The sequence below is a fragment of the Aquila chrysaetos genome, chromosome 9, assembly GCF_900496995.4.
Source record: "Aquila chrysaetos chrysaetos chromosome 9, bAquChr1.4, whole genome shotgun sequence".
Taxonomy (NCBI): domain Eukaryota; kingdom Metazoa; phylum Chordata; class Aves; order Accipitriformes; family Accipitridae; genus Aquila; species Aquila chrysaetos.
Genome location: NC_044012.1, coordinates 24,639,711 through 24,667,687, shown reverse-complemented (window position 1 = coordinate 24,667,687; position 27,977 = coordinate 24,639,711). Strand labels below are relative to the sequence as shown.

Genomic DNA, 27,977 nt, shown 5'->3' with positions numbered 1-27,977 from the left:
CCCCCCCCCCACCCGCGGCCGGATGGTGCGGTCTGGCGGGACAGGACCTTAGCTAGGAGGGGCGGAGCCAAGCGGGGAGGGGCGTGGGTGCCGCGCGCGAGCCGGCGGCAGCCGCAGGAGGAGGGAGCACTCCAAGATGGCGTCGGCGGGGCCCGAGTCGGGGGGCAGCAGCGGGAGCAGCGGCGGCCTGGCGGGTACGGGGCTGGGCCCGGCGCCGGCGGAGGGTCGGGGGTGGCTCTGCGGGGGCCGGGGGTGTGGGGCTGGGGGCTCTGGGATGCGGGGTTGAGAGGAGGGCTCTGAGGAGTGGGGGTGTAGCGCTGAGGAGGGGCTCTGGGGGGGGCTGAGGGGGGCTCTGAAGGTGGCTCTGAAGGCTTGAGAGGCATGGGGTGCGGGGGCTGAGGAGGGCTCTGGGGGGGGTGTAAGGGGTGGGAGGGGTAGTAGGGCTGTGGGGCCGGTTGGAGCTGGAGGGGGGTGTGTGGGAGGCCTGTGGGGTGCGTGGGGCCGGGTGTGTACAGGAAGGGAGTTGGGGCCTGGGCCGGGCCCTGGGTGGGGTGAGCAGATGGGTAAAGCCGCGAGCCGGGGAAGGGCTCTCAGGGCGGTTGGTGCTGTGGGGTGAAGCCGGGGGTGGGACGACGAGGAGGTCGAGCAATCCGGAGGGTGTGTGGGAGCGAGCACTCGGGGGGTTATGGGCCGAGGGCCGGGTGGGATGGGCTTTGCAGAGCCCAGCTGGCTCCGTGGGGTGAGCTGGGGTTGGGCTTTCGCTGGGGGAGGTGGGTGTAGGGCTGACCTTTTCCTGGGGAGGAGGCTGTGGGTGTGTGGTGAGGATCCTCCAGGCATGGATGGGGGCCTGGGGGGCTTGAATTCCCTCCTACAAAAGGGTAGCTGGAGGGGGCAGAGGGTCTTGGGGAGGGGGGACTGGGTTACTTGAGAAGGGGTGCTGTGATGTGGTGGGGGGAGTGGAGGGGTTGGTGCTACGGAAAACCTGATTCTCTATTCCCTTGTATTTCTAGAGCCTGAGCCGTGGGTCAGGTCACCTGTCTTGGGGGTGGCAGCGGGTCCCTGGACTCAGCTGCTGGCATGCAGATGGGTGGGGGTAGCAGAAATATCTTCCTTTAGTCAGGACCTTGCCAGGAAGGGGGGAGGATAGCATCTCTCTGACAGAGGCTCCGTTTTCTCTGCTGCATCTGGTGTTGGGCAAGGCGAAGGTAGCTTGTCAAAGCCATTTGGTACCTGTGGGAGGCAAGATATTGTGGGAATGTAAACATCTTCTGGTTAGATTTGTTTTGATGACTAGAATCAGGGCCAGTAAGAGTCAAGGGGAAGGTCCTGAAGTCCTCTGACAGCTGAGGGTTTGTCTTGCTCTGCTGATTCAAAATGCAAGCTGAACCAGAAATACGCAGGATTGGAACTGGGCACCGTCCTCATTCCTGCAGAGGGATGGTAACAAGGGGTGGAAACCTTGTCTGGGATAAAACAGGGCACTTTTGGTTCTTAAACCTGTGACTCTGCCTCCTGCCAGTGTTTCACAGGTCTGGCAGCGTTCTTGAGGGAGTCGAGAGCCCTATTCCCCTTTCCACAGGCCCCAAACTAGCTTCTTCATGCTAGTTTGTGGCTAGAAATCAAAATGACTTTCTCAAAACCTTGAAATTTGGATTTGGCAAGATCCAGCCATCCTTCCTGAGCTTCTCTAGTAGAGAGTGGCCAGGCTTTTTATTTATTATAATGCAACATGCTGAAGCTTCCTGGTCAGTGTGACCCCACTTGTCACCCAAGCCACAGCAAGGAAAGAAGAAACGCGCAGGAAGACTTGCGTCTGAACCTTGTCTTAATTTGGTGCTCTCAGAGTGTTGGTGTTTTGCACCTTAAGCCCTACTGCCTGCTACCTCACTTCTCTTCTAGAAGTATTTAGGGCCAGATAGCTGAGCACCGCAGTAAAAGAAATTAATTTAATTATTGCTGCGGCATTGATGAAGTATCATCTAGCAGGGATGTCCATATGTGCTCAATTTTCTGGCTTCTTAGCTGTGTCTTTTGGGCAGTTTTGAAGACGGACATCCAACGTACCTGCTTTATCTTTGTTCACTGTGTGAGCAGGCACGGGGGAAGTTGTACCTGTCTGTCCAATAAAGCCAGTTTTGAGAGGAAGAAGAGAGTGCTTGGGTCTTTATTGGCTGTGGCAGCTGAGGTGCCTCAGCACAGGGCTGAGTGTCCAGGGTCAAGACCGCTGGGTCTTTTTCTGTTGCTTTGGGGCTTCCTTTGAGATCGTGATCTTCTCCCATGCTCGCTCATCTTCTGAGCTGAGAAGGAGGAGCCAGCTTCAGAAAGCTTGAAGGGTTTTGAGAAAGTTACTTAAGAGAAAGTATGCAAGTACACAAGCAAATCTCTTCTCCCTTCCTGGTAGAATAATTGCCATTGTTTGCTTCTCTAGCTAGCGAGGTGTTGGCTAACGTGCATTTCCCACAGGATTTGAATTCTAGTTGTGACAGAGCCTCCGCTGTGTGACATGTGCGATACGTGACGCATGTTCATCTCGGCTGATCCCTGACGGTGCAGGCTTTAAACCTCAGATTTCAGCCCCACCTCCAGGAGACTTGGGGCCTCTCTGGGTGGTCACCCTCTGCCCCGGGCAGTGTTCAGGCTTTGAGTGGGACCTAGTTCCTCTGCTTCTTCTGGAAAGAACAGGTAGAACCAGGGACAATGAGAGCCATGAGCTGAGGAGAGTGATCCTGAAATGGGTGCTGGAAGGGCTCAGATGCTGGGGGAGCAGCTCTGCAGAAGGCAGGGGACAAAAGGAGGCTGGTTGTTATTTCAGACGCAAGGTTTTGCTTTGCTCCATGGTAAACCTTAAACCATCTGAAGCCCTGCCATGGCTTTTTGGGGCACTGTCACCCTTAGTGGCCCATGGTGCAGTTTGCCCCGGGGGACTATTACTCTATTACTGGCATCATCCAGTGTAGATAAAGGGGATGTGGATAATTTTGAAACCCTTCCCACACCAGGCAGGCAGCGGTTCCCCCACTCCCTGCATCAACGTGTATTTAACTCTCTGGGGAAACACCCAGAGGTTTTCTCATTTTGCTGCTTTCGCTTTGAAGCAGCATGTGCCAAAAAATGCTAATGTGGGATTTCAGTTGTTTGGCCCTTTGTGCCTTGGGTGCCGAGGCTGCTTTATAATTATGGGTCCGAGTGAGTTGAGTTCATTGTCACCCTGGCTTCAGGCTCCTCCCTGGAGTCCACAGACAAAAGAATTGCTCTCAAAATGGCTCAGTCACTTCTGGGGACAGGGAAATCATCCTGACACATCTGAAGAGAGCTGAGAGCAGGATCCCAAACTGCTGAGCCCTTAATGTAGGTGTAAAACACCCAGAAAGACTCGCCCCCAACCCCCGCCCTCAAATTCCTGCAAGAGGGACAAAGCTTTCTTGATCCCACCTCACCGAGACCGAGTGCGCAGGAGGGAAGATGAGTTTATTAAATAGAAACATCTGAATGGCTCATCATCCTCAAGCTTAAAATAGGACTGTCAAATGACTCCAAGTCCTGTCTCTGTTATAAAAATCTCTCTTCTTCCCAGCCATCAGCTGTGAAATCTCTCTGGGTGTCGCAGGTTAGTATCGTCAGCTGGGTCCTGTCGCCCAAACTCCCGCCGTCCCTTTTGGTGCCGTGGGAGTTGTGCTGGTGTGTGATGCCCACCCTGGTGTGGGGCAAAGCTCCCTTACTTTAAGATGGAGGCAAAAGATTACTGTCCAAAGAACAACGGTAGGAGCCAGCTTGTCTAAATAAACGAGAGATTCATCTGTTGGAGGGAAGCTCATCTGGCAAAGCAGTAGCTAGAAAGTGAGTGAGAATTGTGTGGTTTTGGGGGGGGGCACCGAATACCTGGATTACATTTCCTGAATTATAACGGAATTGCCCTTTGGAAAGTAAAAGCTGCTCCTCCCTCCCTCCAGCATGTATTGTTGAAAGGGGCTGCTTGGTGTTTTATTTCTCCTCCCCACCACCCCTGTTAGCCCTGCAGGGTTGAGAAGCCTTTTTTTTTTTTTTGAGATGGAGGTGAATTAATGCTGCCTGCGCTGCTTCCCTCTGCTCACCCAGAGCTTCCTTCTCCGGGATCAGGGCTTCGTTTTCACCCAAACAAGGTATCATACTTGTTCTTGTCCTTTCTTGATTACTATGTAATAGCGGTGATTAAATATATTATCTCACCGCATCCCTGTAGACTCTGCCGTGTTTAAAAAGCAGAGCGCTCGCAGGGCAGAAAGATACCTTACATCTGACCTATATCTTACTCTTCTGGGAAGGGATTGTTTATCTTCCCCCCGAAATTAAGAAGGTGGCGCAGCAGGCAGGATGCTAATTCTGGTTTCCCTTTCGCCAGCTCCCTCTGGGGTCGGTTTTGAGCAAGTCCCGCAATTGCTTAGCTGGAATAGGGGCTGTTGACACACTCCTTTCCCCGTGCTTGGTGATGTTTGCAGAGCAGCCTGGAAAAGGAGTGCTTGGAGCATTTATCGTTAGGATTCGTATCCCCGAAGTAGCTCCCGATAGCCGTAAAGCTGGACTTAAAATTCATCGACACTCTGGAAAGGCCGTTGCCCTTGTGTTTCTTGAATAGGTGTTGCTGTCTGGGAGCAGAGATTGGCTTAAATTTTAAATCGCTGTTTTGGTGGAAAGCAGGAGTAATGCAGAGCTGTAAAATCGATGGTCTTTGGCCAACAGTAGGATTAATTTTCAAATGGCAGAACCTTGTGCAAAGCCGATGTGCCAGAAGACACTGCTGTAGGGAAGGAGGGTCTCCCCAGCTTTTCTACAGGTTGCAGGGGCAGGAGTTGTCATCAGATATTCCAGAAAGTGGTCTTGTCCAAAATGCCTTCAGCAAAAATCAGTCTGCCCCCACTTCTTCTGGGAAACTTGAGGTAACCTCATTCCTCTTCCCCCTGAGATGTTACTGCTTTTTCGTATGGTTCACAGTAAAACTAGGAATACTTGCCTGCCGGTGTCTCACCCGGCTGCGTTAGCCCTTGCTCGTATGTGCCTCGTTTCCAGCCCCTTCCCTGAAGCCGAAGGTAGTTTTGCTGAACTTGCTTGCTGTTTCTTTTAATTGTGATTTTTGCAGTTCCATGGTGCTCTTTGACTTGCAAGCAGCTCAATAATGAGGACCAAAGAGTTTGTGTGTCTGCTCTACCTCAGAGTTGGTATTTCTCGGGGAGCGGAAGGGCATGGCTCTGGCCAAAGGGCTCGTCTCAGGAGAGGGATGGTGGGGGAAGAAATATGGCTGGGAGTCAGGAGCAGATGCTAGAAACTTCTCGCTTGCTGTCATCTTGTCTTCAGAGTTTCCACCCTTTAGTCCTGCCATCTGCCTACTGGTCCGTGGGCTGTCTCCATTCTCTGCTGCTGAAGATGTCATGCATCTGACTCTCATTTATTTGCCTTGAAGGGTTTTTATTTATTTCAAATGTTTTTCAGTGGAGAGAGTAAGTCATTGTCCATCAAGATGTATTTGTGTTTCCATGCACATTTAGACAGGGTTTTGTTTGTCAGTGCTCTTGTGACCGCTGATCTTTGGTCGAGGTCTGCTGTGCTGATGAGACACAAAGGAAAGCAGGTTTCTTCCCAGCCCTGGTGAGTTGTGTTGGTTTTGGATTGGCACTGCCCAAATAATTAGTTGCCGTGAAGCACATCTTTTTGTGGAATCGCTGGGATAAGCCCCAAATGGTGGATCCAGGGTTTCAGTGAGGTCAGCGGTCGTCTGCTGATGTGAGCACTATCCCGTGCTCACCCACCTCCAGGTGACAGAGGTGGAAACCCAAACCCTATCCTCTTTGGTATGTTCTCTTCTCACCTTCGATGAGCACCTCTTCTGCTCACCTCTGCAGAAGGCAGAGGAGTTGCTTGGTTTTGTTGCTGGTTTTTTTTTTTGTTTGTTTGTTTGTTTTAATAGATTTCTAGATGTCATTCCTGGCCTCAGCTCTCTTTTGGGTACTTAAAAAATGCTGGTAACCTTGTGCATGGAAACCTGTTCTTAATTCTGCCCCGGCCTCTTGGATTAAAAAATTGCTTGATTTCTCCGTGGCTAGGTGTACTGACCTCCTCAAAAAGCACTTGGCAGTTTGCTGGTGAAGAGAGATTGAGGAAGGGTTTTCTGTTTCTACAAAGCAGCGAGAAGTGTGTAGATAACGTTACAGAGATTGACTCTCCTCTATCTTTCCCTGGGCCTTTTCCCAACACGTCACCCGCTTGCTGGTGTGGACACGTCAGCAGTATCCAGTGACTTTCAGGAGTGTCCTGTCCTGCACCTCCATCAACAGGCTCGTAAAAGAAGTGTAGGGGAGAGAGAGGAAGATGCGCTAATCCAGTGCAGTAAAATCAGTCATGCATACATCAGCTGCCGACTGCTAATGGTGATGGGAAAGATAACCCCCAAACAGAAATCTACAATGTGCAAGAGCTCTTTATCTAGAAACTGAATTCACGAGCTCTCTTACGGCAGCTTTGATGCCGTTGGTTTAATGTCCTTAACATAATTTATCGGAACAAATCTATCGATGCAGAGAATTTCAAAATTATTACTCACTGCTTGGCCTTCTGGCCAAGATCAAGTGTTTGTAAGTGTTTTATCTTCCTCTGGAGGGCCGTGTTCTGTGCTGGCAGGGGTGCGCTGTGTGATCTCACAGGTTTTCTTCCATCTCCAGCTGCTGTGATTAAGAGCGTTGGCTTTGACTCTTAGTTCAGGCCAGACTTCTGCATTTTTCCGTAAAAGCTTCCTGAGAGAAGTAAATGAAATACTCAGGCTCTTATCTTCTAGAGCCGTGGAAGAGGTTTTTATTGTGCGCGACTAAGGTGCTTTGCTCAGAAGTGTTTTGCTTGCAAAGTTTGGACCTTTGTTTTCTTAACTAGTGGAAATAGGATTTCTTTTTGTGTTTCTTTAACTTTCTTGGGGAAAATATCTCTTGTTTCTTCAAGTAGCTGAAGTATCAGTTCACCACCACAACTGTATAACCTTTTTGTTTTTCCTCATATAGATTTCAGCTTTTTGTGCTGCTCGGTGATGTCATTTCGAAGAGGTAGATGTATTGCATATATGTACTTAAAAAAAGCATGGTTTCTTCCTCTCCGGTAACCAGCAGCAAAATGCCGTATTACGTAACTGTCTTGGCTTTTGAGGATTGACAAAACTTGGTGGGTGTTTTTTCCCCTAAATAAACTGCTACCGCTCTCAACAAAAGCTGCTATTTTATTGAAGTGTGTTGCATAAGCGCTCTCCTGACATCTAAACAGCTCTCCGCATCCCTGTGTGCACCAGCAGGATTGTTCCAGTGGGGCTTTTCTGCTTTGGTTTCTGCCTGGTTTGCACTTTGAAGAAAAGAAATCTCACTGCTATTCCCATTTGCAGCCATGGCCTTGGACTGGGGGGGACAACTCATCACAACAGACTTTTTGAGGGGGGATTTGCAGGCAGAGAAAAAAAAAATGTGTTGGGGGATTTCTGCGCAGACAGCGCCTTGGATGTGTCCACGGAGGCTCCAACGTACTACACGTCTTCCAGGTAGCGTTTGGCGGGTCTAAGGCTTGGGCTCGTGAGCGACTTCTGCGTGTGCAGAAGTGCTCTTGTCGATGGTGCCACCACCTGCAGGCAGAGTCCAGGTGAGGATGGAGAACATTCCCATTTTTGAGCATTAAGAGGGCCTGTTTGGGAAAAAAACAGCTGCCTCTCTCGTCCTGGCCACTTGTTTGGCCGAGATAAACCCTGCAGTCAGCAGCAGGACTTGGGAGGAAGGGCAGCACATGCTGGTGTGATGTGTCCTGGCACTCGGCTTGCCCTGCTCAGACGCTGGAGAGTTGAGCTTGACGATGTGTTTGGGTGTGCTAACGTTTTCACTTTTTATTTTTGTCTAAAACATGAGGCGCAGCTAAAATCTGTCTGAGCAGCTCTATTTAAAAATAGAGTGAAGTGAGTATTTGTCCTGGCTATACCAAATTAGCATGCTTATTTGCTAGACAAGTGAGCATCTGGCCCAAATGCCTTGTTACAGACTCCTTCCAGTGAAATATTTGTCTGAACCATTTGGCCAAGTGCCATCGCCACAACTTTTTAGGTTTTTTTTCCTAGCCTTTATGTCACAGTTGGTAAGAGTATACTACTATCTGTTGCTGGCTGAAAATAATCCTGGACAGCTAGGGCTGGTGGAAGGCAGACAGCTATTTATTTAGGTTGATTCAGCTTCCAGTAAACAGCTCTGAGGAATGCTCTGAAATCGCCTGTAGGGATTGCTCACAGAATCACGAAAGAAAGAAAAAAGGAAACTTTTTGGGACATCATGAATTCATTTTCGGACAGGACTGATCTGTTTCCTTTGGCCAGAATTGTTTAGGTGTCCCAAGCCATTTTTTCGGTTGTTAGTCTGGGTCAGAATGATGACTGATGAATTCTTTCATTTTAAAGAGGCATTTAAATAGATCCAGAAATAGCAGCTTTTTTAAAAATAATTTCATTTTGTTATGTTTATGCCATGGAATTTAACACCTTCACTTCTCTAAGCAGTGTGTGTGTGGGATGACACAAAACTGCCTTTACATAGCAATAAAAAGAGGTGGAGATAACTGAAACATTTTCATATGGAAACTTCTGAGTTTTGTTCTCTGACCTCAGCTAGTAACACTTTTGATAATCAAGAGAGCTTGTTTTTGCAGGAGGACACACGATAGACCCATAAGTAGCTTCAGTCGGAGCCGAGCAGACCTCATCAGCTGCGTGTTCATCCTTGCGCTTGGGCATGAAGGCATTTTTTATCACAGGCAAACAGGAATTACCTATTTCCCAGTCAGCAACAAACTCGTTTGGAAACTAGCAGGAGGGATGGGGAGCTTCCTGCTGCGGAAACTGGGTGTGCTGGGAGCTGAGCGATGCTGTGGCCGCACCAATGCTCTGACCGCAGGCTGCAGCTTTCCCTTGTTGACTCACCCTTTCTTTGTAACCAGCCTGATTGGGAGGATCAGTGTTGTTGCTTCTCAAATTGCTATGTGAAAGGACAAACTGAGGCACTGTGGTCTTGGGGCAGTGGGGGAAAAGAATAAGGTGAAGCTGATGCTCTGGTCTGTGCTGGGATGTTGTACGTCTTAAAATCACAGTGACACCTCTAAGATAAGGATACCCCATGGTATTGCAGAGGACAAACCAGACGTGCTTTGGGATGCTAGCTCTTCCAACCAAGCCTCATTGTATATTCTCGCTTTTAATGTGTGTTGTGTGTGATTAAGGCAGCAGAGAGAAGATTTGCTGCTGGGTCCTCTGGTGAAAGAGCTTTAGTTAAATCCTAGTGGAACACGGTTTTGCACGGATGATTAAATACTAACACAGCGAATCTCCAAGGTGATGAGGCTGGCGGTGCTGCTTCAGGATTGCTTAAATCACGGGGCTTTTAGAGGTTTTGATCTACATAATTACAGATACTTGCTTTAAAAAAAGGCTTAATTGCAATTGTACAGGTGTTATACTGTGATGCCCGGGATGTTTCCTCTATCCCTGTGTCCTGCTGGATCTTGGCAGGTTCAAAAGTCTTGTGATGAAGTGATGGAGTTGAGCTTTATTGGTTTCGTTGTAACACACTAAGTCGCAGGAGGTTCCTTCTAGTTGGAGATGCTCCCAAACATGTGGCCGGTGGGGAGGAGAAGAGGGAAAGGATGTGAGAGGGTCTTAAAGGTCTTTTCCAACCTAAATGATTCTGAGAGGTGAAGCGGGGCGACTGGCTCCAAAGAGCCCCGAGTGTGTTGGGGGAGGAGGAAGACGGCCAGCTGTGAGAAACTTCAAATGCAAAAATTAGAGCTTGTCGGGACAAACTTTCTTGTCTTTAAAGGGAGATGAGAGGGGGTGGGAAGGCGGTTGGAGCCAGTCGTTCTGTGCTTGCTGTGTTTAGTGAAAAGCGTTTGTCACAGTTTTTTTTTCTTGTTTGCTTGTTTAATATGTATTGAAATGAGAACTTTGATCACTCAATAAGGGGATCAGAAGGCTGCTGGATTTTGCTGTTAAGTAACTCTGTTCCTTCTGCTGAAATGCAGTTTTTGTAGAGCTGTAGTGCTTGATGAAATCACAGCGTGAGTCTTTACACCGCCTGTAACAGGCGAGCAGAAGGGGCTTCTCTGCTGGGCGAGCAGTGGGTGGACCCAGAACCGCTGCAAGGATTGTATGTTGTAATGCTTAATCTGCTAAAACAATTACTGGATGTTGGGGGAAGCAACCCTGTGCTTACTCCCTGGTACGATGGGGGTGTTGCTTTTGGGTGGGGGCAGTTTTATAAGGCTGTGGTCATGGCTCCTGTGTAAAAAAAGAAAAAATCAGTTCCTGTGTCTGAAGCAGAAAGAAAAACAAAATGAAAGAGCTTGTCTGCTTTTCTGGGCTGGAGGCAGAAAGCACATCATTGTTTTATGCATTTGCCTGGCAGGGGCAGTGTCCCTGTCCTGGGAGCTCTTGGCCTCCCCGGTGTTGGGCTCTATCTGGCTGGTGGCTTTGTGGTGTAGACAGACATCGCAGAGGGCAGTGTCATCTAATTGCCTTTTTTTCCTTGCTGCATCCAAAAAAACCCAAGATGGAAATCCAGACCTAAAAGATAAGTTAGTACATCACCTCGCAGATATTTAACTCCATGGCGGTTATGAAAATCCCTGGGCTTGGCTTCAAGCAGAAGGGTTGATGTTCTGGGCCTTTTAATAAAAGGTCCTGGAAATAATTTTAAGATAAAGCATGGTCAGCGCATCTACTGAAACACTGCAGAGCACTTGGCCCTCCCAGTTCTAATTAATAGATGGCAATAATCCTGCAAAGCCATACAAGTCCATCAAAGGCAGGGAAGTTGCTGATACCATCTCTGAAGGTGGTCCTGCGTGTTCGTGCCCAGCCAGAGGAGTGCTGGAAGCCAGCTGAGCGGGGCAGAGCAGACCTTAGCCGGTAACACTGACACAAAACTGAGTTTGGCTGGCAAGTGGTAAGCAGAATAGCATTTCCTTGTGGCTTGACAAAAATCGTCTCTGCTGTAAGAGGAGAACCTAGGAAGAAATCAGCCATGAGTCAGTGCTTTTTCAGATGCCTTAATATTCGTTTGAACCAAGGTGGTGTGTCAGGCTTTTTTGTGATGCATAATCATGATTAACCCTTTCTGAGTGTGGCTTTATTCTTTTGACAGGATCATCTACTTTCAAAAAATCACTCACCCCTGAGGTAAGTTTCTGACCGACAAGCTGGTTTGTTTCCTGGCTGAGAGAATGAATAATTTCAGACTTGCCTGCTATTTTTTCAATCTCATTCAAGTTAGGGGTAAACCAGGCAGCGGTAAGTACAGTAAGCTGCAGGTTCTCCTTTGGGAGATTGGAGCATTTCTCCTTACCAAGGGGATCTCTGCTTAAAAATCCAGCTTGTCCTGGAACTGAACAATACTTGTGCCACCAAAACACCATAGATCTCCTGCCGCAAGCAAGATGTTCAACTCGTTTTGACTGCGAAACACCATTTAACAACTGCGTGTGTTAGAAGACGATGAGTCAAGCGAGCTCTTGTGGCATGAATCAGAGTAGAATTTGCCACCTTCCTAAAATGTTTCCTTAAAGATTTGGCCTTACTGGCAGAACGCACGGTGACCGGCTGTGGTTGGTCCAGACTTGCTTAGAGCTAATCTCTTTGTGATGATAGTGATTAGAAAAAAACCAAACTCTTCCAGGTGGTCTTGCATGAAGGTGTTTCTCTCTAATTAGATGTCCAGCCTCAATCACACAGGAGTCAATTGGTTCTCTGAAGGCATTTCAATGCTGTTGCTGTCCTGGAGGCCAGCTTGTACCATGTCCTCATTTTGCGCACATGCAAGGGTCTGGGGCTTCACAGGCTCCATCTCTGAGAATAGCAAAATTATGCCAGGTGGTTCTGGGTAGCTACTGGCCTCTAAGACATTGGGTTTTACATCCTTGGTTCTTGCTATCTTTTACTCCGATCCCAGATGCCAGGTGGTTCTGGGCAGCCAGGCTCACAGACGATAAAGAAAGGGCACAGAGGAGTGGACTCCACAGGCGAGACCACCTATAAAAAGGTAAGTTGCCTCTTGCACAACTCATTTGACTTTTATTCTCCTCTTTGCAATGCAAGTGCCATCCAGAGCAGCAGCGTGTCTCACGAGGTTTGATGTTAGACAGTGAGTAATGTCTGTGAGAGTTGCTGAAGGAGATCTCAAAGGAAGGGAACCAAAGAACTGACTATGTGCTTCTTAGCTTCTCTTGTAGCCTTCTAAAAAGGGGACTCTTTTTAAACTTTGCCCATTAGCAACACTTCCTAGGCCTCTTCTAGCTGATTGGGTGCTTTCTGTGCTCTTTGGGCACAATAGTTTCTATAGATCTTGTGGCATTACTGGAATTTGCTTTACAAAGGGGAGATTGTTTGGGTATTTTTAAAAAGCCTGTAAATGCGGGTATTTTGTGGATGCTGCTTCCTGTTTGTTGGACTTCATCAGATTGGGCTGACTTTTTCTGAAGCAAGGTTGACTTCTAGGATGTAGATTAAATGGGTAATGGCTTGATATGGGCATTTCACCACTTCGTGTAAGTGAAGCTTCTGGTCTGAAATCTCTAATCCATCTGTCGGGAGTCAGAGTTGAAGGAAGGAATTCAAATGGTGTTTCTACAGAAGCCAGCTTTTGTTATACTGCCCTTTTTGAAACTGCTTGTGTCTTCAAGACTGGGATCTGGCTTTCAGTTTCCCAGCAAATTCAGAGGTAGAAGGTTAGACAGCAGTAATAGAAGAGAGAAGTAGGAGCCAATGTCCCTTGCAAGGGTCCCAGAAACCTGGTGGGACACTGCATGGGATTTATCTGGGAATGAGACTAATTGACAATCTGTCTGTTTTCCATCCCCTCCTTTTCCAGGGGTGGTAAGTTGTTTTTTAAAATTCTTTGCCCTATAAAAGTGATTGTAAACAGGCAGTCAGCTGCTCAGCTGATCATGCTGGCTAATAGAAGAGAAAAATACTTGTTCCTTGGCAACCTGGCCCTGTGGCTCTGTGTTCACAAACAAGGCAGCATTGCTGTGCTGTGTTGGTAAGTTCTGTTTCTCAACAGTGAGACTGTCCTGGAAGTTTAAGCAGGGCTAGGTGAGCTGAGCTGAGATGTGTTTTCAAGCAACTTTAGCCTTTAGAGGGTAAGGAAGGAAAGCAGAGTCAAGTTCTTCCTCCTTCCCCATCTGATACTGAAGTAAATGTCAGATACAAACAGGTAGCTGAAGTAGAAAAGGACGCTGTTGACAAGCTGGAGTTACTGCCAGTTTTTGTTGCTCTCACTTCAGGGAACTGTGAGCAGGTCTCTTGCAGCTATAACAGAAAGCCAGTTAACTGGGAGAAATGTTCCCATTTGTTTTACAAGGCTTCATGGAGGATGTGTCCCTGGAGAAAAAACTTGAAATGCTTGTCCCCCAGATACTGTGGTGTCCTCTGTTGCCAAATGCTTTGATCTACAGTGATTTCTTGCATGTAGCAGGGGGCTGGGCTTTGTTTAGCTTAAGGAAACAAACACAAACTAGTTGGATCTTGAGCCCTGGATCTTGTTTTGGGTCCAGTTGCTTTATGTATAAGCCAAGTGAAATGTCTGTGAGCTGCAGTGCACGAATCCAGCCTGCACCTGCTCTGCAGCCTCAACATTTCCAGCAGGCTTTACAGCAGAGTTCATATCTCCATGCTCCGGGAACTGACAGGCCATATAACATCAGGGTGTTGAGCAGATCTCATCTGGGCTGTTATGGGAAAGACAGCCCATAGCACAAGCTAGGCTGAAGCACGTCCGAGTGGTCTGAGATGAGATCATGTGTTTCGTAGACAGAAGAGGACTCTTGATGTTACAAGAACACAGTCCTACATTGTTCTTGGGCAGTTTGTGCAGAGGCTGCAGGAGCAGGAGTTGTGTCTTTGCTCCTTATTTAAAAATGATAGTGAACTCCTTAGTGTTAAAGAGCCATGACCTAGCAAGAGAGGCACACAGAGGAATGTGGTAGCACCAAACAGAAGCGCGTGTTGTGTGCTGGCCATGCCTGCCTTGTCCTGTAGAAGACCTGAGTCTGTGCCCAAGCTTGGGAAGAGCAAGCTTCAAAGTGTATAGTTCCAAAACCAAGGTGTCAAGAAGTGTGTTCTATTCCTCGGGGCACAAGGTAATCTGTCGCTGGGTGTCTTCCCCCTCTGACCGCACTGTGTAGAGATGAGTGCTGTGGGAGGATGAAATGAAATTCAGTCCTTTTAAGGACCAGCTGGATGTTGATTCCAGCTCAAGTCTTTTACTGCTCGACCACCAAGAGTGCAAGGATCAAGCAGGATGCTATCAGAGATGTAGGAGTGTTCCCAGGTGTTCTCATCGCCAAAGTGGTGTTAGTCAATGAGAAAGAAATGATGGAAGCTGGAACCAGTAGGTGTAAAATACCCCGGGTAACAGTGCTGTTTTAAACTGGGGGCTCTCTTTTCTTTAACTCCTTTCATTCCTATTTCTAGCCTGCTGCTCCACATGTCTAACTCACTTTCTCTGCCCCTCCAGACAACATCATCTGCCTTGAAAGGTGCCATTCAGCTGGGCATTACACACACAGTTGGAAGCTTGAGCACCAAACCTGAAAGAGATGTTCTCATGCAAGATTTCTACGTAGTAGAAAGTATTTTCTTCCCAAGGTCAGTGCTTGCTTTCTTCTCTCTCTGGTGCTTTGATAGTGGGTAGCAGCATTAGTTCCTAATGCTGCTTGCACATGAGGAAGCTGCACCAAACCAGGATGGTTGAGTGCAGGAGCGAGCATAGGTCTCCTGAGCAGACCTACTCAGTGCACTGCTTATGGACCAACTCTGGCTTCTGCCTGCCACCTGTTTCTGAAGAACTCTGGCTTTTACCTATATATGTCCACCATCGGTTGTGTGAACAAATGCAATTTTGCTGTTGTGTGTGCCTACATGTGTCGCTTTTGGGTGGGTGCTTTCTAGCCCTCGAGTGTGTTAGAAGCAGCCAGCCAGCAGGTGTTTGCTTTTAGGGCAGTTTCTTAAGGAATGTTTCAAATACAAATACTTGTGTGCTTCTCTCCTTGATCAGTGAAGGGAGTAACCTGACCCCAGCTCATCACTACAATGACTTTCGGTTCAAAACCTATGCTCCAGTGGCCTTTCGCTATTTCCGGGAGCTCTTTGGGATCCGACCAGATGACTATCTGGTAGGTTGGTGGTTGGACCAGGTTCCCATTTGTTGTGTGCTCTGTGTGACGGGTGTTTGTCATCTTCCCCCTCTTGGAGCTATGGAGTGCTGCGAGGCCCAGAGGCAAGCACTGTAAGCACAGCAGTGGATGCTGTATGTGACCCTGGCATTTGCCTCTGTTAATGCTTAAAAGGAAGAGCCTTTGTGCTGAAGTTTCCTGTTGATGTCTCTCTCACCTCTGCATTTCTCACCTTGTCCTCCTCAGTACTCGCTCTGCAATGAGCCACTCATTGAACTTTCAAACTCTGGGGCCAGTGGATCCCTCTTCTATGTATCCAGTGATGATGAGTTTATCATCAAAACGGTTCAGCACAAAGAGGCTGAGTTCTTACAGAAGCTGCTGCCTGGCTACTACATGGTGAGTCACTTGGGTGAGGCTTCCTCTGTGAGCTAGGGAAGAGTCCCCCAAATGTGCAAGTGTGACAGATATTGCTGTCTGCTGCCTGGTAGATATGAGTGAAGGTTTGATCTGTGCCCCAGCTGAGTGGCAGCTTCTCTCTCAACTGTCCAGTGACAAAGACAGTCATGGACTCACACAAGCTACCTGGGTATCACAAGCCTGGAGTGCTGCGCAGGGGTCTTGGGTTGCACTTTGTGACTCGGACCCTTTTGGAAAGTTGCAGCCTGCTTTGTGACCAGCTGTGAACTGTTTGCTTCCATGCTGCGCAGCATCAGGCCCATGGTACTTTGTCTTGCAAAGCTGTTCTTGTGTTTCCCTTCCCAGGGCTATGCTTGTTTCTGTCTGCAAAGATGAACAGTTGAACTCTGATTTTAAGTTTCTATATATAGAAGCAGCAGCAGCAGCTTTGAGAGTAAAGGTGTGTTAATTTTATGAAAGTGACTATAGCAAAAAAGGCTTTATTGGTTCTGGAGCAAAATCAGATCCTACCCTGAACACAATGTGTGTGTGATCTGACTGCTCGTGTTTGTGTCCAGCCTGGCCTTTACAAGCCTCCTCTGTGTAAGGGAATTTAGCCATGAGATAGTCTTGCCATGTAGAAGTGCCTTAGGACTCTTGATGCTGCCACAAGTGTTTAGACCCATCTCTATCCTGATGTATTTAGCTTGACCTAAGTGCCAGATTTAAAAAGGCTAAGCACAAGATCTTCCTCTGCTCTGAAGCCTCCCCAGCTTAGCTTCTGTGTGAATGAGCAGCAAACTCCTTCCTTCCTACCATCTTTCTCTGACTCATTCAGCTTTGCAGAGAGATCATGAACAACTGCAGGCATTGCCCATCTGTTCCCTGTGTTCACCTGCCCTTGTCTCTTAGCTTCTTTGGCAATGGCTTTGAATCATTGCCAGCCCAATTTCAATAGAGAAGCACAGGAAGGAGCAAATAACTCCTCTGACTGGCATGTGAATAACCAGAATGGCTTTGAAGGTCTTTCTTTGTCTTTGGCATTTCAGAATTTGAACCAGAACCCAAGGACGCTGCTGCCAAAGTTTTATGGCTTGTACTGTGTCCAGGCTGGAGGCAAAAACATTCGCATTGTTGTGATGAACAATCTACTGCCGCGCTCTGTCAAAATGCACCTGAAATACGACCTGAAGGGCTCCACCTACAAACGCCGAGCATCCCAGAAGGAGCGGGAGAAGGTCTTCCCAACGTACAAGGACTTGGATTTTATGCAGGACATCCCTGATGGCCTCTTCTTGGACTCTGACATGTATAATGCTCTGTGCAAAACATTACAGAGAGACTGTTTGGTAAGTGTAAGGGTGAAGGGTGGTGTGGAGAGTTCTTTCCTTTTTTCTGAGTCTTTCCCACAAAAAGGACATGGCAGCTGCCACCCTTGTAGCCTCTGCCAGTTAACTTAGAGAGCCCATTTTTTTGGTGGTGATGTGAACAAGAAGCGGGACCTGGACCTCAGTTTCGTTCAATACTTCCAACCTGAATTAAATCCAGCACTGCCTCTAGAGGTGGAGGAAGCACCCCCTGCCAAGGTTGAGCTCTGGAGCAAGGCAGGATCTAGGGAGGGGGCAGGAGTCTGGTCTCAAAGTTGGGCGGCTGTGCAAAAGTCAGTGTTCTCCCCTGGCTTGGGTCCTCATCCGCACAGGAGTACCACCGGTGGCTTTCCTCTAACTCTCTTTGGTGACTGTAGATGAGCTGACTCTGCATGAGCTGTGGATTAAAAGCCATCCCCTCAATATGCTCGGGGCTCTAGGCAAAAATGCTGACTACGTTTCTGAAAATGTCTGCTCTGACAGTTTCACTGGGCTTGCAATAATGAGTGAGCCTTTGTTGACTTTTTGCCCAGGTTCTGCAGAGCTTTAAAATCATGGATTACAGTTTGCTTGTTGCAATCCATAACATCGATCTGGCACAAAGAGAGCATGCGATGGCAGACGGGACATCCCAGACTGACACACGGCGACCTGCTGCCCAGAAAGCCCTCTACTCGACAGCCATGGAATCCATCCAAGGAGAGGCCCGGCGAGGTGGCACCATAGAAACAGATGACCAGTAAGTCTGTGTTGGTGTTGCTCTTCCCAGTGAAATGCTGAGGAGCGAGGGGTAAAACCCAAGCCTGGCTAATGGAGACTTCCTTTAGATGCAGGCTGGGCTATACAGAATTGCTGTCATGCTGGGCAGAGAGGTGTTGGTATCAAATCTTGTGCTTTTATCTTTGATTTCCCCTCCTTAATGTACAAAAGATTTTTCTTGCCTTCCAGGTGGCCTTTAAGAGTTCTCTGCTCACTAGTTACTGGCAGCTTCAACTACTTACTTCCATCCACCTCTAAAAGGCATAGCAAGAGCTTTGTTAGATCAGTCTAACAGCCCATAAAGTCCAGCTGCCATCTTAGTATGAATGGTAGTAGATGCTCTCTATAGTTGCGTGGTATCTTCTCATGCTTGAGTTGGGGTTAATCCTCATCTTCAATAAAATTGTCATACAGAGGGAAAAGGGGGTCAATTCTCAGGAGGTTTAGCTAATTTACTGAAAAAGTATTTTGCTCTGACTTCTCTTCCCTAATTTGTTTGCTGAACAGTAGGTCCTTCCCACATGTTGACACTTGTTAAATAGTTCACATAATATTCAGCCCACGCTAGGCTGCGTGAGAGAGGCAGTGGGGTGTGAGAACACCCTGTTTCATGTCTGTGTCCTGTCCTCTTCTAGGATGGGAGGCATTCCAGCCCGCAATGCAAAGGGGGAGAGGCTCCTGCTGTACATTGGTATCATTGATGTGTTGCAGTCCTACAGGTAAGAAACAATAACAGCTGTGTATCACCTAAGGGTGAAGACCACTTTACAGCATTGTCAATCCCTGTTTAGTTGTCAAGATTGGCTTTCAAGAAATAGTTAAGACACAAATAAACATTTCTTTCTTTTTGTTTAATTTACCACTTTCTATTTTCTTGAAGTTGGGCATTTGGGGATCAATTTCTGGGTCTTGCTTACTGTATTTACTTCATGTTCCTGGAATAGATTTACTCTTAAAAAGTGGTTTTTTCTATGCTGTGGTGGTTGTACACAGGCACTGTGCAGGAAGTGGCAACGAAAAAACAAGTGGTGGCTTAAAATGGCCATAACCACTTCTCCCTATAAAATGAAAAATAGGTGTAAGGCTTACCTTTTCTTATATTTATGTTAAAATGCAATGTGCAGAAGGTTACATGTGTAAAGTCTCTGTTAGATGTCATTGCAAGTTAACTGCCTTTGATAATTATGCCTGTGAAACTCTCTCCTCGGGAGAGTGAACTGTGCAGTGAGCCCTGGTGTCTGTGGAACAGTCTTAGAAAAGTAGGACAATGAAGAAAATCCAAAGCAGTCCGTGTATGGGGTGTGCTTGCCACTGTGGTCAGAAGCTGGGCTCAGTACTGAGCATGATATGATACAGACAGTGGGGACTTGGTGTGAAAATTGTCCTTAATTCTTTCCTTTGTCAGATTTGTCAAGAAGCTGGAGCACTCTTGGAAGGCCCTGGTACATGATGGGGTAAGTAGAAAACATCCCTTTTTAACTTGTTTAGCAGTAATACCAGCATCTTTTTAAACTGTGCCTGTTGTCCCTGCTCCTTCTGGGCATCCTGGATATATAAGGTGTGTGTGTGTTTGCCCTCTTATATAGAAGTATTACTTTCTAGGTACTCTCAAAAATGTTGGTTTTGTTAATGCTGGCCATCTACTTGTTCATTAACAAGCATTGATTGCTTTGTATATAATGCCTACTGCTTGTAGCTAATGTGCTTCTCACAGCTGCTAATGAGAGCAACTCTGAGAATCCCTGACTGTTCCTAGTCCAACATAGCTTGTGTTTCAAGGCTAACAGCCTGAGGGAAGCTCATGTCAACCTTGATCACTTAATTAATTCAGATTCACATGTTAATGTTTGTCCCTTGGACTTCTAGGACACTGTATCTGTGCACAGACCCAGCTTCTATGCTGAAAGGTTCCAGCGGTTCATGTGCAACACAGCATTCAAGAAAATACCATGTAAGTACCTCCATGCAGCTGTACCCTTGGCAATTACTATGGTTTCTGGCTTCTCCCTGCTCAGCAGCTGTGGTTTGGGAAGGTGGACGAAAGCATGCAAGAGCTTTAGGAAGTCTGTTGTGCTGTGTCACCCCTTCCTTCCTCCTAGATTGTTCTTGCCTCACAGATGTGACTTTATAGGAACTGTTTCATCCATCAGCTTGTTCCTTCAGGGCACAGCCCTCATGCCAGACTCTTACTGGAAAGTTGCTGCATTGGGTTTTTTACTCCTTCCTGAACGTGTTAGAAAAGTGCTTTCTTGGTTTTTGTCTTTAAGTAAAGCCATCGCCTTCTAAGAAGAGCCGGTCTGGCACAACAGTTCCTCGGCGGAGCTGTCAAGGAGGAGTGCCTTCCCAGTCACACATGTCATGCGAGACAAAAGCACAAGTAACGACAGAGGTGGATGTAGAGCAAGGTTGGTGCCTGGGCGAAAAAAAAACACCCAACCAAACAAAAAAAACCTAGAGAAGTTCGGCTTGTATTTGTCTGATTGAAGCTTGCTGCCTCCTGAGTGGTGCAAGACACGTCCATGTTGTTTTGTGGTCTTGCCAGGGGAGGTCCTGTTTTCTGGGGTTGTGGGTGCAAGAAACCAGATGGGGACAAAAACTCATACACACCGAATGGCCTTTGAGAGCACCATGAGAAAGCCTGGAGGAGCAGCGAGCCCTTGAAATGCTCGGCTCTTTCCAAGTATTCTGTTGCAACAAATGCAGGGCAGGATGATAAACCTCACATTTCAGTAAAGGCCACAAGCAGGATTAGACCGGGTTGTGGAGGTGGGAAATTGTTAGCTCATGCATCTCTGTGGGATTTTTCAGCCTTGTCCAAGCATCCAGTGTGGCCCATGCTCCCCCTGGGATGTGGTTGCGTGGCAGTCCCGTGTGCCTGGTCTCTTCCTAACAGCTCGTGCCCCTGGAGTTTGCATCAGGGGAGAAGCTGGGCTAGGCAGTCGTGTGGAGGCTTGGACTTGGAACAGAGAGCTGCATGCAGGGCTGGTTCTTCAGGGCTTGAGCGTCTTAGATGTCTTGGGTGGGATCCAGCACGGATCCTGATCCCTGGCTAATGTGGGAGCTCGTGCCACACGATCCCACTTGTTGGGGATCAGATGGAACAGTCTGTGCTTCAACTCAGGTTCCCACCTTGGTCGCCCAGATCTCCTGCCCAGGACCCTGCCGGTAGACGAAGCTAACAGTGATTCCATCGCAACAACCCTGTCCACTTCTTCTTTGGGCAGTGGAGGCCTCAACTCGCCCGCAAATAGGTAAGACCATTGCTGGTTTGGCGCATGGCAGGCCAGTGACTCCTGCAAGTCAGGTTCGTGAGCCATGGGAGGACTTTGTGCTGCTTTATGGATGTTTTGGTTTTTGGCACGCTTACAGAAATACCTGTTTGAGTGGTCCGTGTGCTGTGGAGCAAGCTCACTGCTGTCGGTTCAAGCATGTGTGAGGGGGGAGGGTTGTCTCGCTGTTCCTGCGTGCAGTCCCTTACAGATGACATGATCTTGCGTCTTCTGCTTGGGCTGTTCGGGGGTCCCAGTGGCTTTTAGTTCCTTATGTGTTCTGTATTTAATGGCTTTGTTCTGGAGTTGGGGTAATTGTGCTAATTAAAGTGAGTTGGTGAAAGTGCGACTGCCAAAGTGTATGTGAAGAGCATTAATGTGATGATCAGTGATGCTGAAGATGACCTTCTGGCTGCTCTTTTCAGAGGGTTGGGCTCTCTTGCAACTTACTGATTGGGTTAGCATTGAGCTCCTACAACTCCTCAGGAAAGGAGGCTGCAGGGTGTGTGCAGGTGTGGTTCAAAATGTCTCAGAAGCTGAAATGCATGGAGAGCCCTGAGGGAGCTGGTGTCTGCCTTTGAATGTTTTATTTCTTGCTGAAGTGGTAAGACTAGCAGGGATGAGGAGGAGCTGTGGTCAGAGGATGATCCCTTTTGTAGAAGTTGTTCTGAGGTACTAACTTCTCTTCTTGGAAGCGATCAGAAACCATCTTCCCCATTCCTGAGCCACTGCCTACTCAGTGGCACTGATAGAAGTGCCTGCTCTCTTCTGAGCTGCAGGAGAACAAGGTGCACCTGTGATTACCACCTCTTACTCCTTCTGTAAAACATGGAAACTTCTTGGTAGGGATCCTAAACCAGAGCTGCTCCTTTCCAGTATGTCAGCATGCCTGAGGTGTTCTTTTTACTTACTTAACCACGGGTGTCTCTCCTTCAATCTCTACGTAGGTCAGTGGGCGTACAAGTGCATAAAGCTGACAGCTCAGCAAAGGATTTGACTAGAGCAGCTCCTGGCATCTTCCTGTCTAGGTGAGGGGAGGAACGAGACTGCCTGAAACATTCTGCTCTCTAGAGGCTGTGCTCAGTGAGGCTTACCCTGGGATTTGGCGTCACACTTGTCACTGGCCGGTGGTTACAGAGGTGGTGTACAGTCAGGTCACTCCTACATTGCAGTGCTGTAACGCAGTATGTCCCTGGCCAAGGCTCAGCAGTCCTTAATGTGGCTGTCTGCTGTAAGGCTCAATGGTAAAACCTCTCAGGATGGTGTCCTCCTTACCCCACGTGGCGCTGAGCACCATTCTTGGTAAAAGCACAGATTCTGGTAGGTAAGATCAAACCTGCTGCACAACTGGGTTGAGTCCCAAGAGGTTCACCAGATGCAAAGCCTGATCTGTGTTTGCCCCAGGCACCTCTGGAGCAGAGCACACTGCTTACTGTACCCTGTGGGCACTTAAGCAAGTGGTTACCCTTTGTCAATAGCCTGTAAAACCGTGTGCCAGTGCCAGACGGTGGTAAGGAAATCCAGGAAGGAGAACAAACCAGTGTTTTCTCCTATGCAGGGCCTTGAGATCTGGGCTTCCTGCATCAGACCTGTTGTCAGAGGCTTAAATCCACTTTTGCGGCCTTGGGAGATCTGTAAAGCTCTGCAAACCCTGAAAAGGATGAAAGTGATTTGTGGATTGTTGATTTATAACAACATAACTTGTTGAATGGATTTAAAAAGGTGGTTTTTTTTTTTTTTCCTCTCTCTGCGGAATCAGCCAGTCTAGCGGGGTGTTTACCACCCTTTGGAGAGGTAACCTCTTAAATCTCTGTAGTCCTGTACAAAGGGGAGTGATCTCACCCCAAATCTCTCCAGCTAGAGCTTCTGCCCGTCTAGCGTGGGCACAGGAGGAAGGCAGGATCTGGCCTGCTCCAGATCTGTCTTAAGAACACAAGCTCGGCCCTCTTGTCTGTGCTACCACAACCTCGGTCTCTCTTTTGCAGCACAGCCTCACGCCTGTCTCAGAAATGTTGCCACGTGCCTCTGTTTGTGGTGTGCAACCTGTGTGTCGAAGATGTGCTCTCCGTGGTGGCGTAAGCGATGCTGTGCAGGCGTGGGTGCCCTCTTGAGGCTGGGATTCCCCTGGTCCTCAGCCCAGCTCTGTCATTAACCTCTGGCAGAAGCTTGCTGGCGTTGGGGACACCAAAACGTTGGCATGGGCCACTGGGAATGGAAGCTGCTGACCGGCATCGTGCAGCAAGGGGTACCGGAGGGTGATCCCCTCTATTTGAGAGGGGCACTTCTTTTTCTCTTAAGCACTGTAATTTAGTGGTGGACCTGGTAGTGTTAGGTTAATGGTTGGACTCGATCTTAAGGGTCTTTTCCAACCTAAATGATTCTATGATTCATCCTGCAGCCCTGCATTAGGGCAGTGCTGCTTGGTGCTAATTAAGACAAACCTCAAGGGCTATATGCGCTGTAAACAACACTGAGCATCCTCGCCTTTAATTTCTGCATAGGTCAGAAGCAGCGAGTCGCCAGTTAGAGAGCTCGGTGAAGGAGGAAGCCAGAGCAGCTCAGAGTATCCAGGTCCATAGGTGAGGCATGATCAGGCAGAGAGGGAGCTATGCCTTCCTGGCGAGGATTCCATTTTTGGTGTTGATCCAAGGGTGTTTGGTTGGGGTGACGTGTAGCCTGATGACTGACCAGCTTGATGCTTCCTGTACTCTAGCAACAGGCAATTGAATCCCCGCTAATTAAGGCAACCACTGAAGGCAGGCTGTGACAAGCCCTGGGTGTTAGCTGCAGGAGGGCCGAGCAGGTCATGCTGTCTGTAGGCAATCCTGAAGCCTCCTCTGTTAGTCGCCAGTGCACTGGAAAGCCCTGACCACTTGGCCTAGGTGAAGTATGCACTCTCAGTCTCGACTTCTTGCTCAAGGGGCAAGGAGAGAGGCTGTGGTCGCCATGTCCTCAGTAGGAAGTGGGGCAAGGCGCAAGCTGGGAATTGGAGTTCCTCAGCCAGCAGGTTGCAACCCATAGCTGTAGGATCGTGAAAGAAGTGGGGAGGTAACAGGTTATTAGACTAAAGCAAGTCTTGTTCTGTGCTCCACATTTCTTCCTTGGCGATGTATCCTCTCAGGTGCTTAGTGTGCCCGTGTTATATATCCTGTTGTCAGGCTATAGCTCACATTCAGAGCATAAAAGGTTTGTTAAAGTTTTGCCAGGGGCTTTTTCAAACAAGGGTGCCTGTGTCTGGAAAGGCTGAGATGTGGTAAGCTCTGGTACTTCATGGTTTCTTTGTACCTGGACTGTTTTCACCCAGGACCATTTCTGTGTTGATGAGGTGCTTGAAGACTTCTGTAAAGAGATGCTGCTGCTTGGATGGACAAAAGATCCTTGTTTCTAATGTCTGAAGTCATGTCAGACTAGGAGGGATGATGTTCTAGGTGGTGTTTTGGGTGCCTGCCCCAGCAGGGATTGTGTTACCTGTGCCTTCCATATTATACCTGCCTAACAAATGCCTTTGTGCGGTGCTGGGATGTTCTGTTGGCTGGGTACAACAGGGCAGCCCTGGAGATGAGACTTATTGACAGCTCACTTTTAAAAACTGCTTTACAGGTCTTCCCCTTCTGTTTCCCCAGCGGCTCCCCAGGGCCTTCCGTACCTGAGCACTCTGCAGAGCTGAGAGAGCAGCTTGAAGACCTGCAAGAGACTGAGATAAGCTTTGTGAGTACTTCCTGGTTTAGGAGGAAAAGTGCGGCTCTGGAGGTAGATGGAGAATTGTGGGGGTTATGTGGTCCCTAGTTGTGCTGGGAACATGGGCACTGAGTGGGGTGTGTGAGTTGACCAGAGCAGGAGCAGATGTTCTTCATCCCCCTCTGGTATGCGAAAGCTCAGCCTGCCTTGTGCTAGGCACTGTTCGTGCTCTTAGTGATAATCTGTTGCCCCAACTGCCCTAAATTAGATAAGCAGGAGGCAAAGCAGAGACATTCCCCTTTCTTGAGGGCCCAGAGTGGGTCTGATGGCAGAGATAATGCGGGGTGAAGCTGACCAGGCTCATCTTGCTGTCCCCACGGCAGATGGTAAATACTCACTGACCCTCTTGTTTTAATGTAAGGTGGTGGTTGAGGGTAAGCCTGAACTCAGCTGCCCCCTTGACTCTGCCTCTCCCAGGGTGGAGAAGATTTAGGAGAAGACACCAGGCAGGACACACCTCCTGCTCCTTTTCCTCAGAGGAAGGCAGACCCCTCCCCAGCATCTCCCCTTCTTTTCTCTTCACAGTGAAGCAACACCGAAACCACCGCAATGGAAGCAGATTGTTCTGTGCTCTGCGTGGTCTGTGGAGTCTGACAAATGTTCAGCCCCTGTTGCTGATTTATTATTTTATTTTGTTTAAAGTAATCTTATCTGGACAGAAACCTAAAAGCTGGAAGGCTGGGCTACACTTAGTGGGATAGTATTAACAAAGATCGAGCCAGCACAGCTGAGCCTCGGACACCTGGAAGTCTCCTTAGAGCAGAGCCCACCGCTGTGTCCCTGCTGTCCTCCTTTCTTTGAAGCCTGGTGAGAGCAAAGGTGGCTGTCAGGAGGAGGAGGAGGAGGAAGAGGAACTGCTCCGCGTGGGCTGAAGCCCTCTGGAAAAGGGATCTGACTTTCAGGGAGTTAGCTGCTTACGATGCTGACGCCACAGACCTTGCGAGAATGGGCGACTCGTCGGAGTTACTGGGGGGGAAACGGGCATTAGAGCCTCATTGGGGCAGTTTGCGACAGAGCAATGTGGGTTTATTTTGTATTTTAAACAAGTTTTTAATTTAAATGTTTTTCTGAATTCAGTCATATCACTTCTTTTTAGTCTTGCAATATAGTAATTTTTTTTTTTTTAATAAGTAGGGTTTTTTTTCCAGTGTTCCACCAGCAAGTATCCCATGTGAGAGAGGCAGAGAGGGGGAGCAGAAGCTGTACTGACTGTGGATGACCTCCTCTCCTCCTCCAGCCGCTCCTGGCTGCCAGAGCCTCCTCCGTTTTCAATCTTGCATCGCCCTGAGACAGCAACAAGGAGAGCTAGGTGCTGCGCTGTGTTGCTTGGAGCATTTTGAATGTGTGAAGCTTTTAAGACGTCAGGGAGGTTTTGGATTGCTTTGTCCCCCGTTTTTAAACAACACCCTTTTGTTCCTTCCCCGCCAAGTAGGGAGTCGCAGGTGAAGGGAGATCTTTGTAAGGGGCGTGCTTTTTTAAAAGTATTTCTTAAGCAAACGGACCAAACCCAGCCTGCTCCGTTCCCTTCCCCTGCCCTCTGTCCTGCTGTGGGCACCACATGCAAAACTCCTCCCGTTTTTATAGCTCGGCTCCCTTTTGATATCTCGCCTGTATTGTAGCCGCTGTTGACACCAGTGTTCCCTGCGGCGTGAAACCAAGGTTCCTACCTAAATGGGACAGACTTCTGCCTCCACAAAAGTATGAGGCATTTTGAGTCCGGTTTTAAACAAAATAATAAGCTGAAAGGAGGGATTGTTCTGCTGCCATTTCCCTGCGGTGACGCCTGGCCCATGCTGGCTGCAGACGCTTCTCTAGAGATCTCAGAGCAGATGTTGGACTGATCGTTATTTTCACTAAATGCTTTTTTTAAAGAAATGAAGTGACTCTTCCCCCTGTTCCTGGTGGGTTAGAATCCTCCGTTCTTTTTTATATATATATAAAAAAAAGTAATTTAAAGCTTGCCCTTGCGATAGTGCAAGGGGTTTCTATACTAATTAGCAATGATTGCTAAGGAAACAAAGAATGTAGTGGTGTAGAAAGGGATTTTTTTTTTTTTTTTTTTTAGGTGATGTTTCAGAGCCAAGTCTCTTCCCACCTTCCACTTCAACCTTTCCAAGTGGATGTGACACAAGCTGATATTTTTTTAAGAAAAAGCATTTTTTTTTTTTAAACTGTTTTGGTTTGGTTTTTTTTTTTTTTCCCCGGAAGACCAAGTGGAATGGCCTTACTCCGGGTATCTGGATCCCCAGGGGGTTGGCAGAGCTGTTTTTTTTTAAACTGTTTTGGTTTGGTTTTTTTTTTTTTTCCCCGAAAGACCAAGTGGAATGGCCTTACTCCGGGTATCTGGATCCCCAGGGGGTTGGCAGAGCGTGAGGACAGTCGCTGTTCACAAACTGTTTGGTTCTCAAGGGCTCTCAAACCTTTCGACACTGATTAATGTCACGATGAGACCCGTGAGCAGGAGGAAGATCGGCTCGGGGACACCTGCGCCGTCTCTGCTGGATCTTCCCATCTCCTTCCCCTGTACCTCTGACTTGATCCAGCAGGTTACACTTTGTAGCTGAAGTAACTGTCTATATTAGACACTTGTTTCTTATCTTCCCACCTAACCCATATTTGTTTTATTTTAGCAGGAGGGAAGAAAACCAAGTCTCAATTTTTTTCATGATTTAATATTTATGAAGTTGTATTTAAGTGTTGTTTTTTTTCTTTTCCTGGAGATAGTTATTCAGTGAGTAGGGAGGTGGGGCGGGGGGTGGGGTGGCATTTATATATTGACTTCTGCTTTGTAATGGGTTTTCAGAACCGCTTCTTTTTGTGTGTGTGCGTGTTTCAAAGTGACAGGCGATGGGTTTTCATGTTGTTTTTTAAACACCCAAGCGGTGTCTCTCCAGCGCGGGGAGGGGACTTTGCTTCTCCGGCCACACCGGGGAGGGATCGGGGAGCAGCTGACGCCTCTGTGACCTCCGGCTCGATGCCAGGCGATGGGATGGAGCGCGGCTGGACGGACCTCTCCTGTCCTGCTTGGCGTCACCATCATCACCATCACCGTCAGGACCCCCCCCTCTGGGAGTGTCACCTGGGAGGGACAGACCTGTCCCCGTCCCCGGGGAACAGCTCGTGCCATGCGTGACCCCCCCACCTTGTCCTTTTGGCTGTGTAACGCTTGTGGCCTCGTCTGCTGTTGGAACCACGCTGCTGTCTCTTGGACGCGCAATACACGGTGTGCTGCTGAACCCACTGC

At 48.2% G+C, this 27,977-nt stretch overlaps 1 protein-coding gene across 6 annotated transcripts; it reads left to right on the top strand.

Annotated features, from left to right (window-relative positions):
• Nucleotides 1–57: 57 nt before the first annotated feature.
• Nucleotides 58–27,969, top strand: PIP5K1A (phosphatidylinositol-4-phosphate 5-kinase type 1 alpha). Of its 6 annotated transcripts, none has more exons than XM_030024519.2 (17): nt 58–194; nt 7,020–7,061; nt 11,175–11,209; nt 11,979–12,068; nt 14,544–14,674; nt 15,084–15,201; nt 15,448–15,600; nt 16,650–16,949; nt 17,501–17,706; nt 18,362–18,445; nt 19,132–19,180; nt 19,593–19,677; nt 19,994–20,131; nt 20,869–20,977; nt 21,943–22,023; nt 24,619–24,703; nt 25,259–27,969. In XM_030024519.2, the coding sequence occupies exons 1-17, from the start codon at nt 137–139 to the stop codon at nt 25,259–25,261; spliced, it is 1,767 nt and encodes a 588-aa protein (XP_029880379.1). In that variant the 5' UTR covers nt 58–136; the 3' UTR covers nt 25,262–27,969. The 6 variants fall into 6 exon arrangements, with proteins under 6 accessions (XP_029880379.1, XP_029880377.1, XP_029880380.1 ...); XM_030024517.2 differs by having other exon boundaries at nt 60–194; nt 20,848–20,977; XM_030024524.2 differs by lacking the exon at nt 7,020–7,061 and adding an exon at nt 4,048–4,139 and having other exon boundaries at nt 112–194; nt 20,848–20,977.
• The last annotated feature ends 8 nt before the right edge of the window (nt 27,970–27,977 follow it).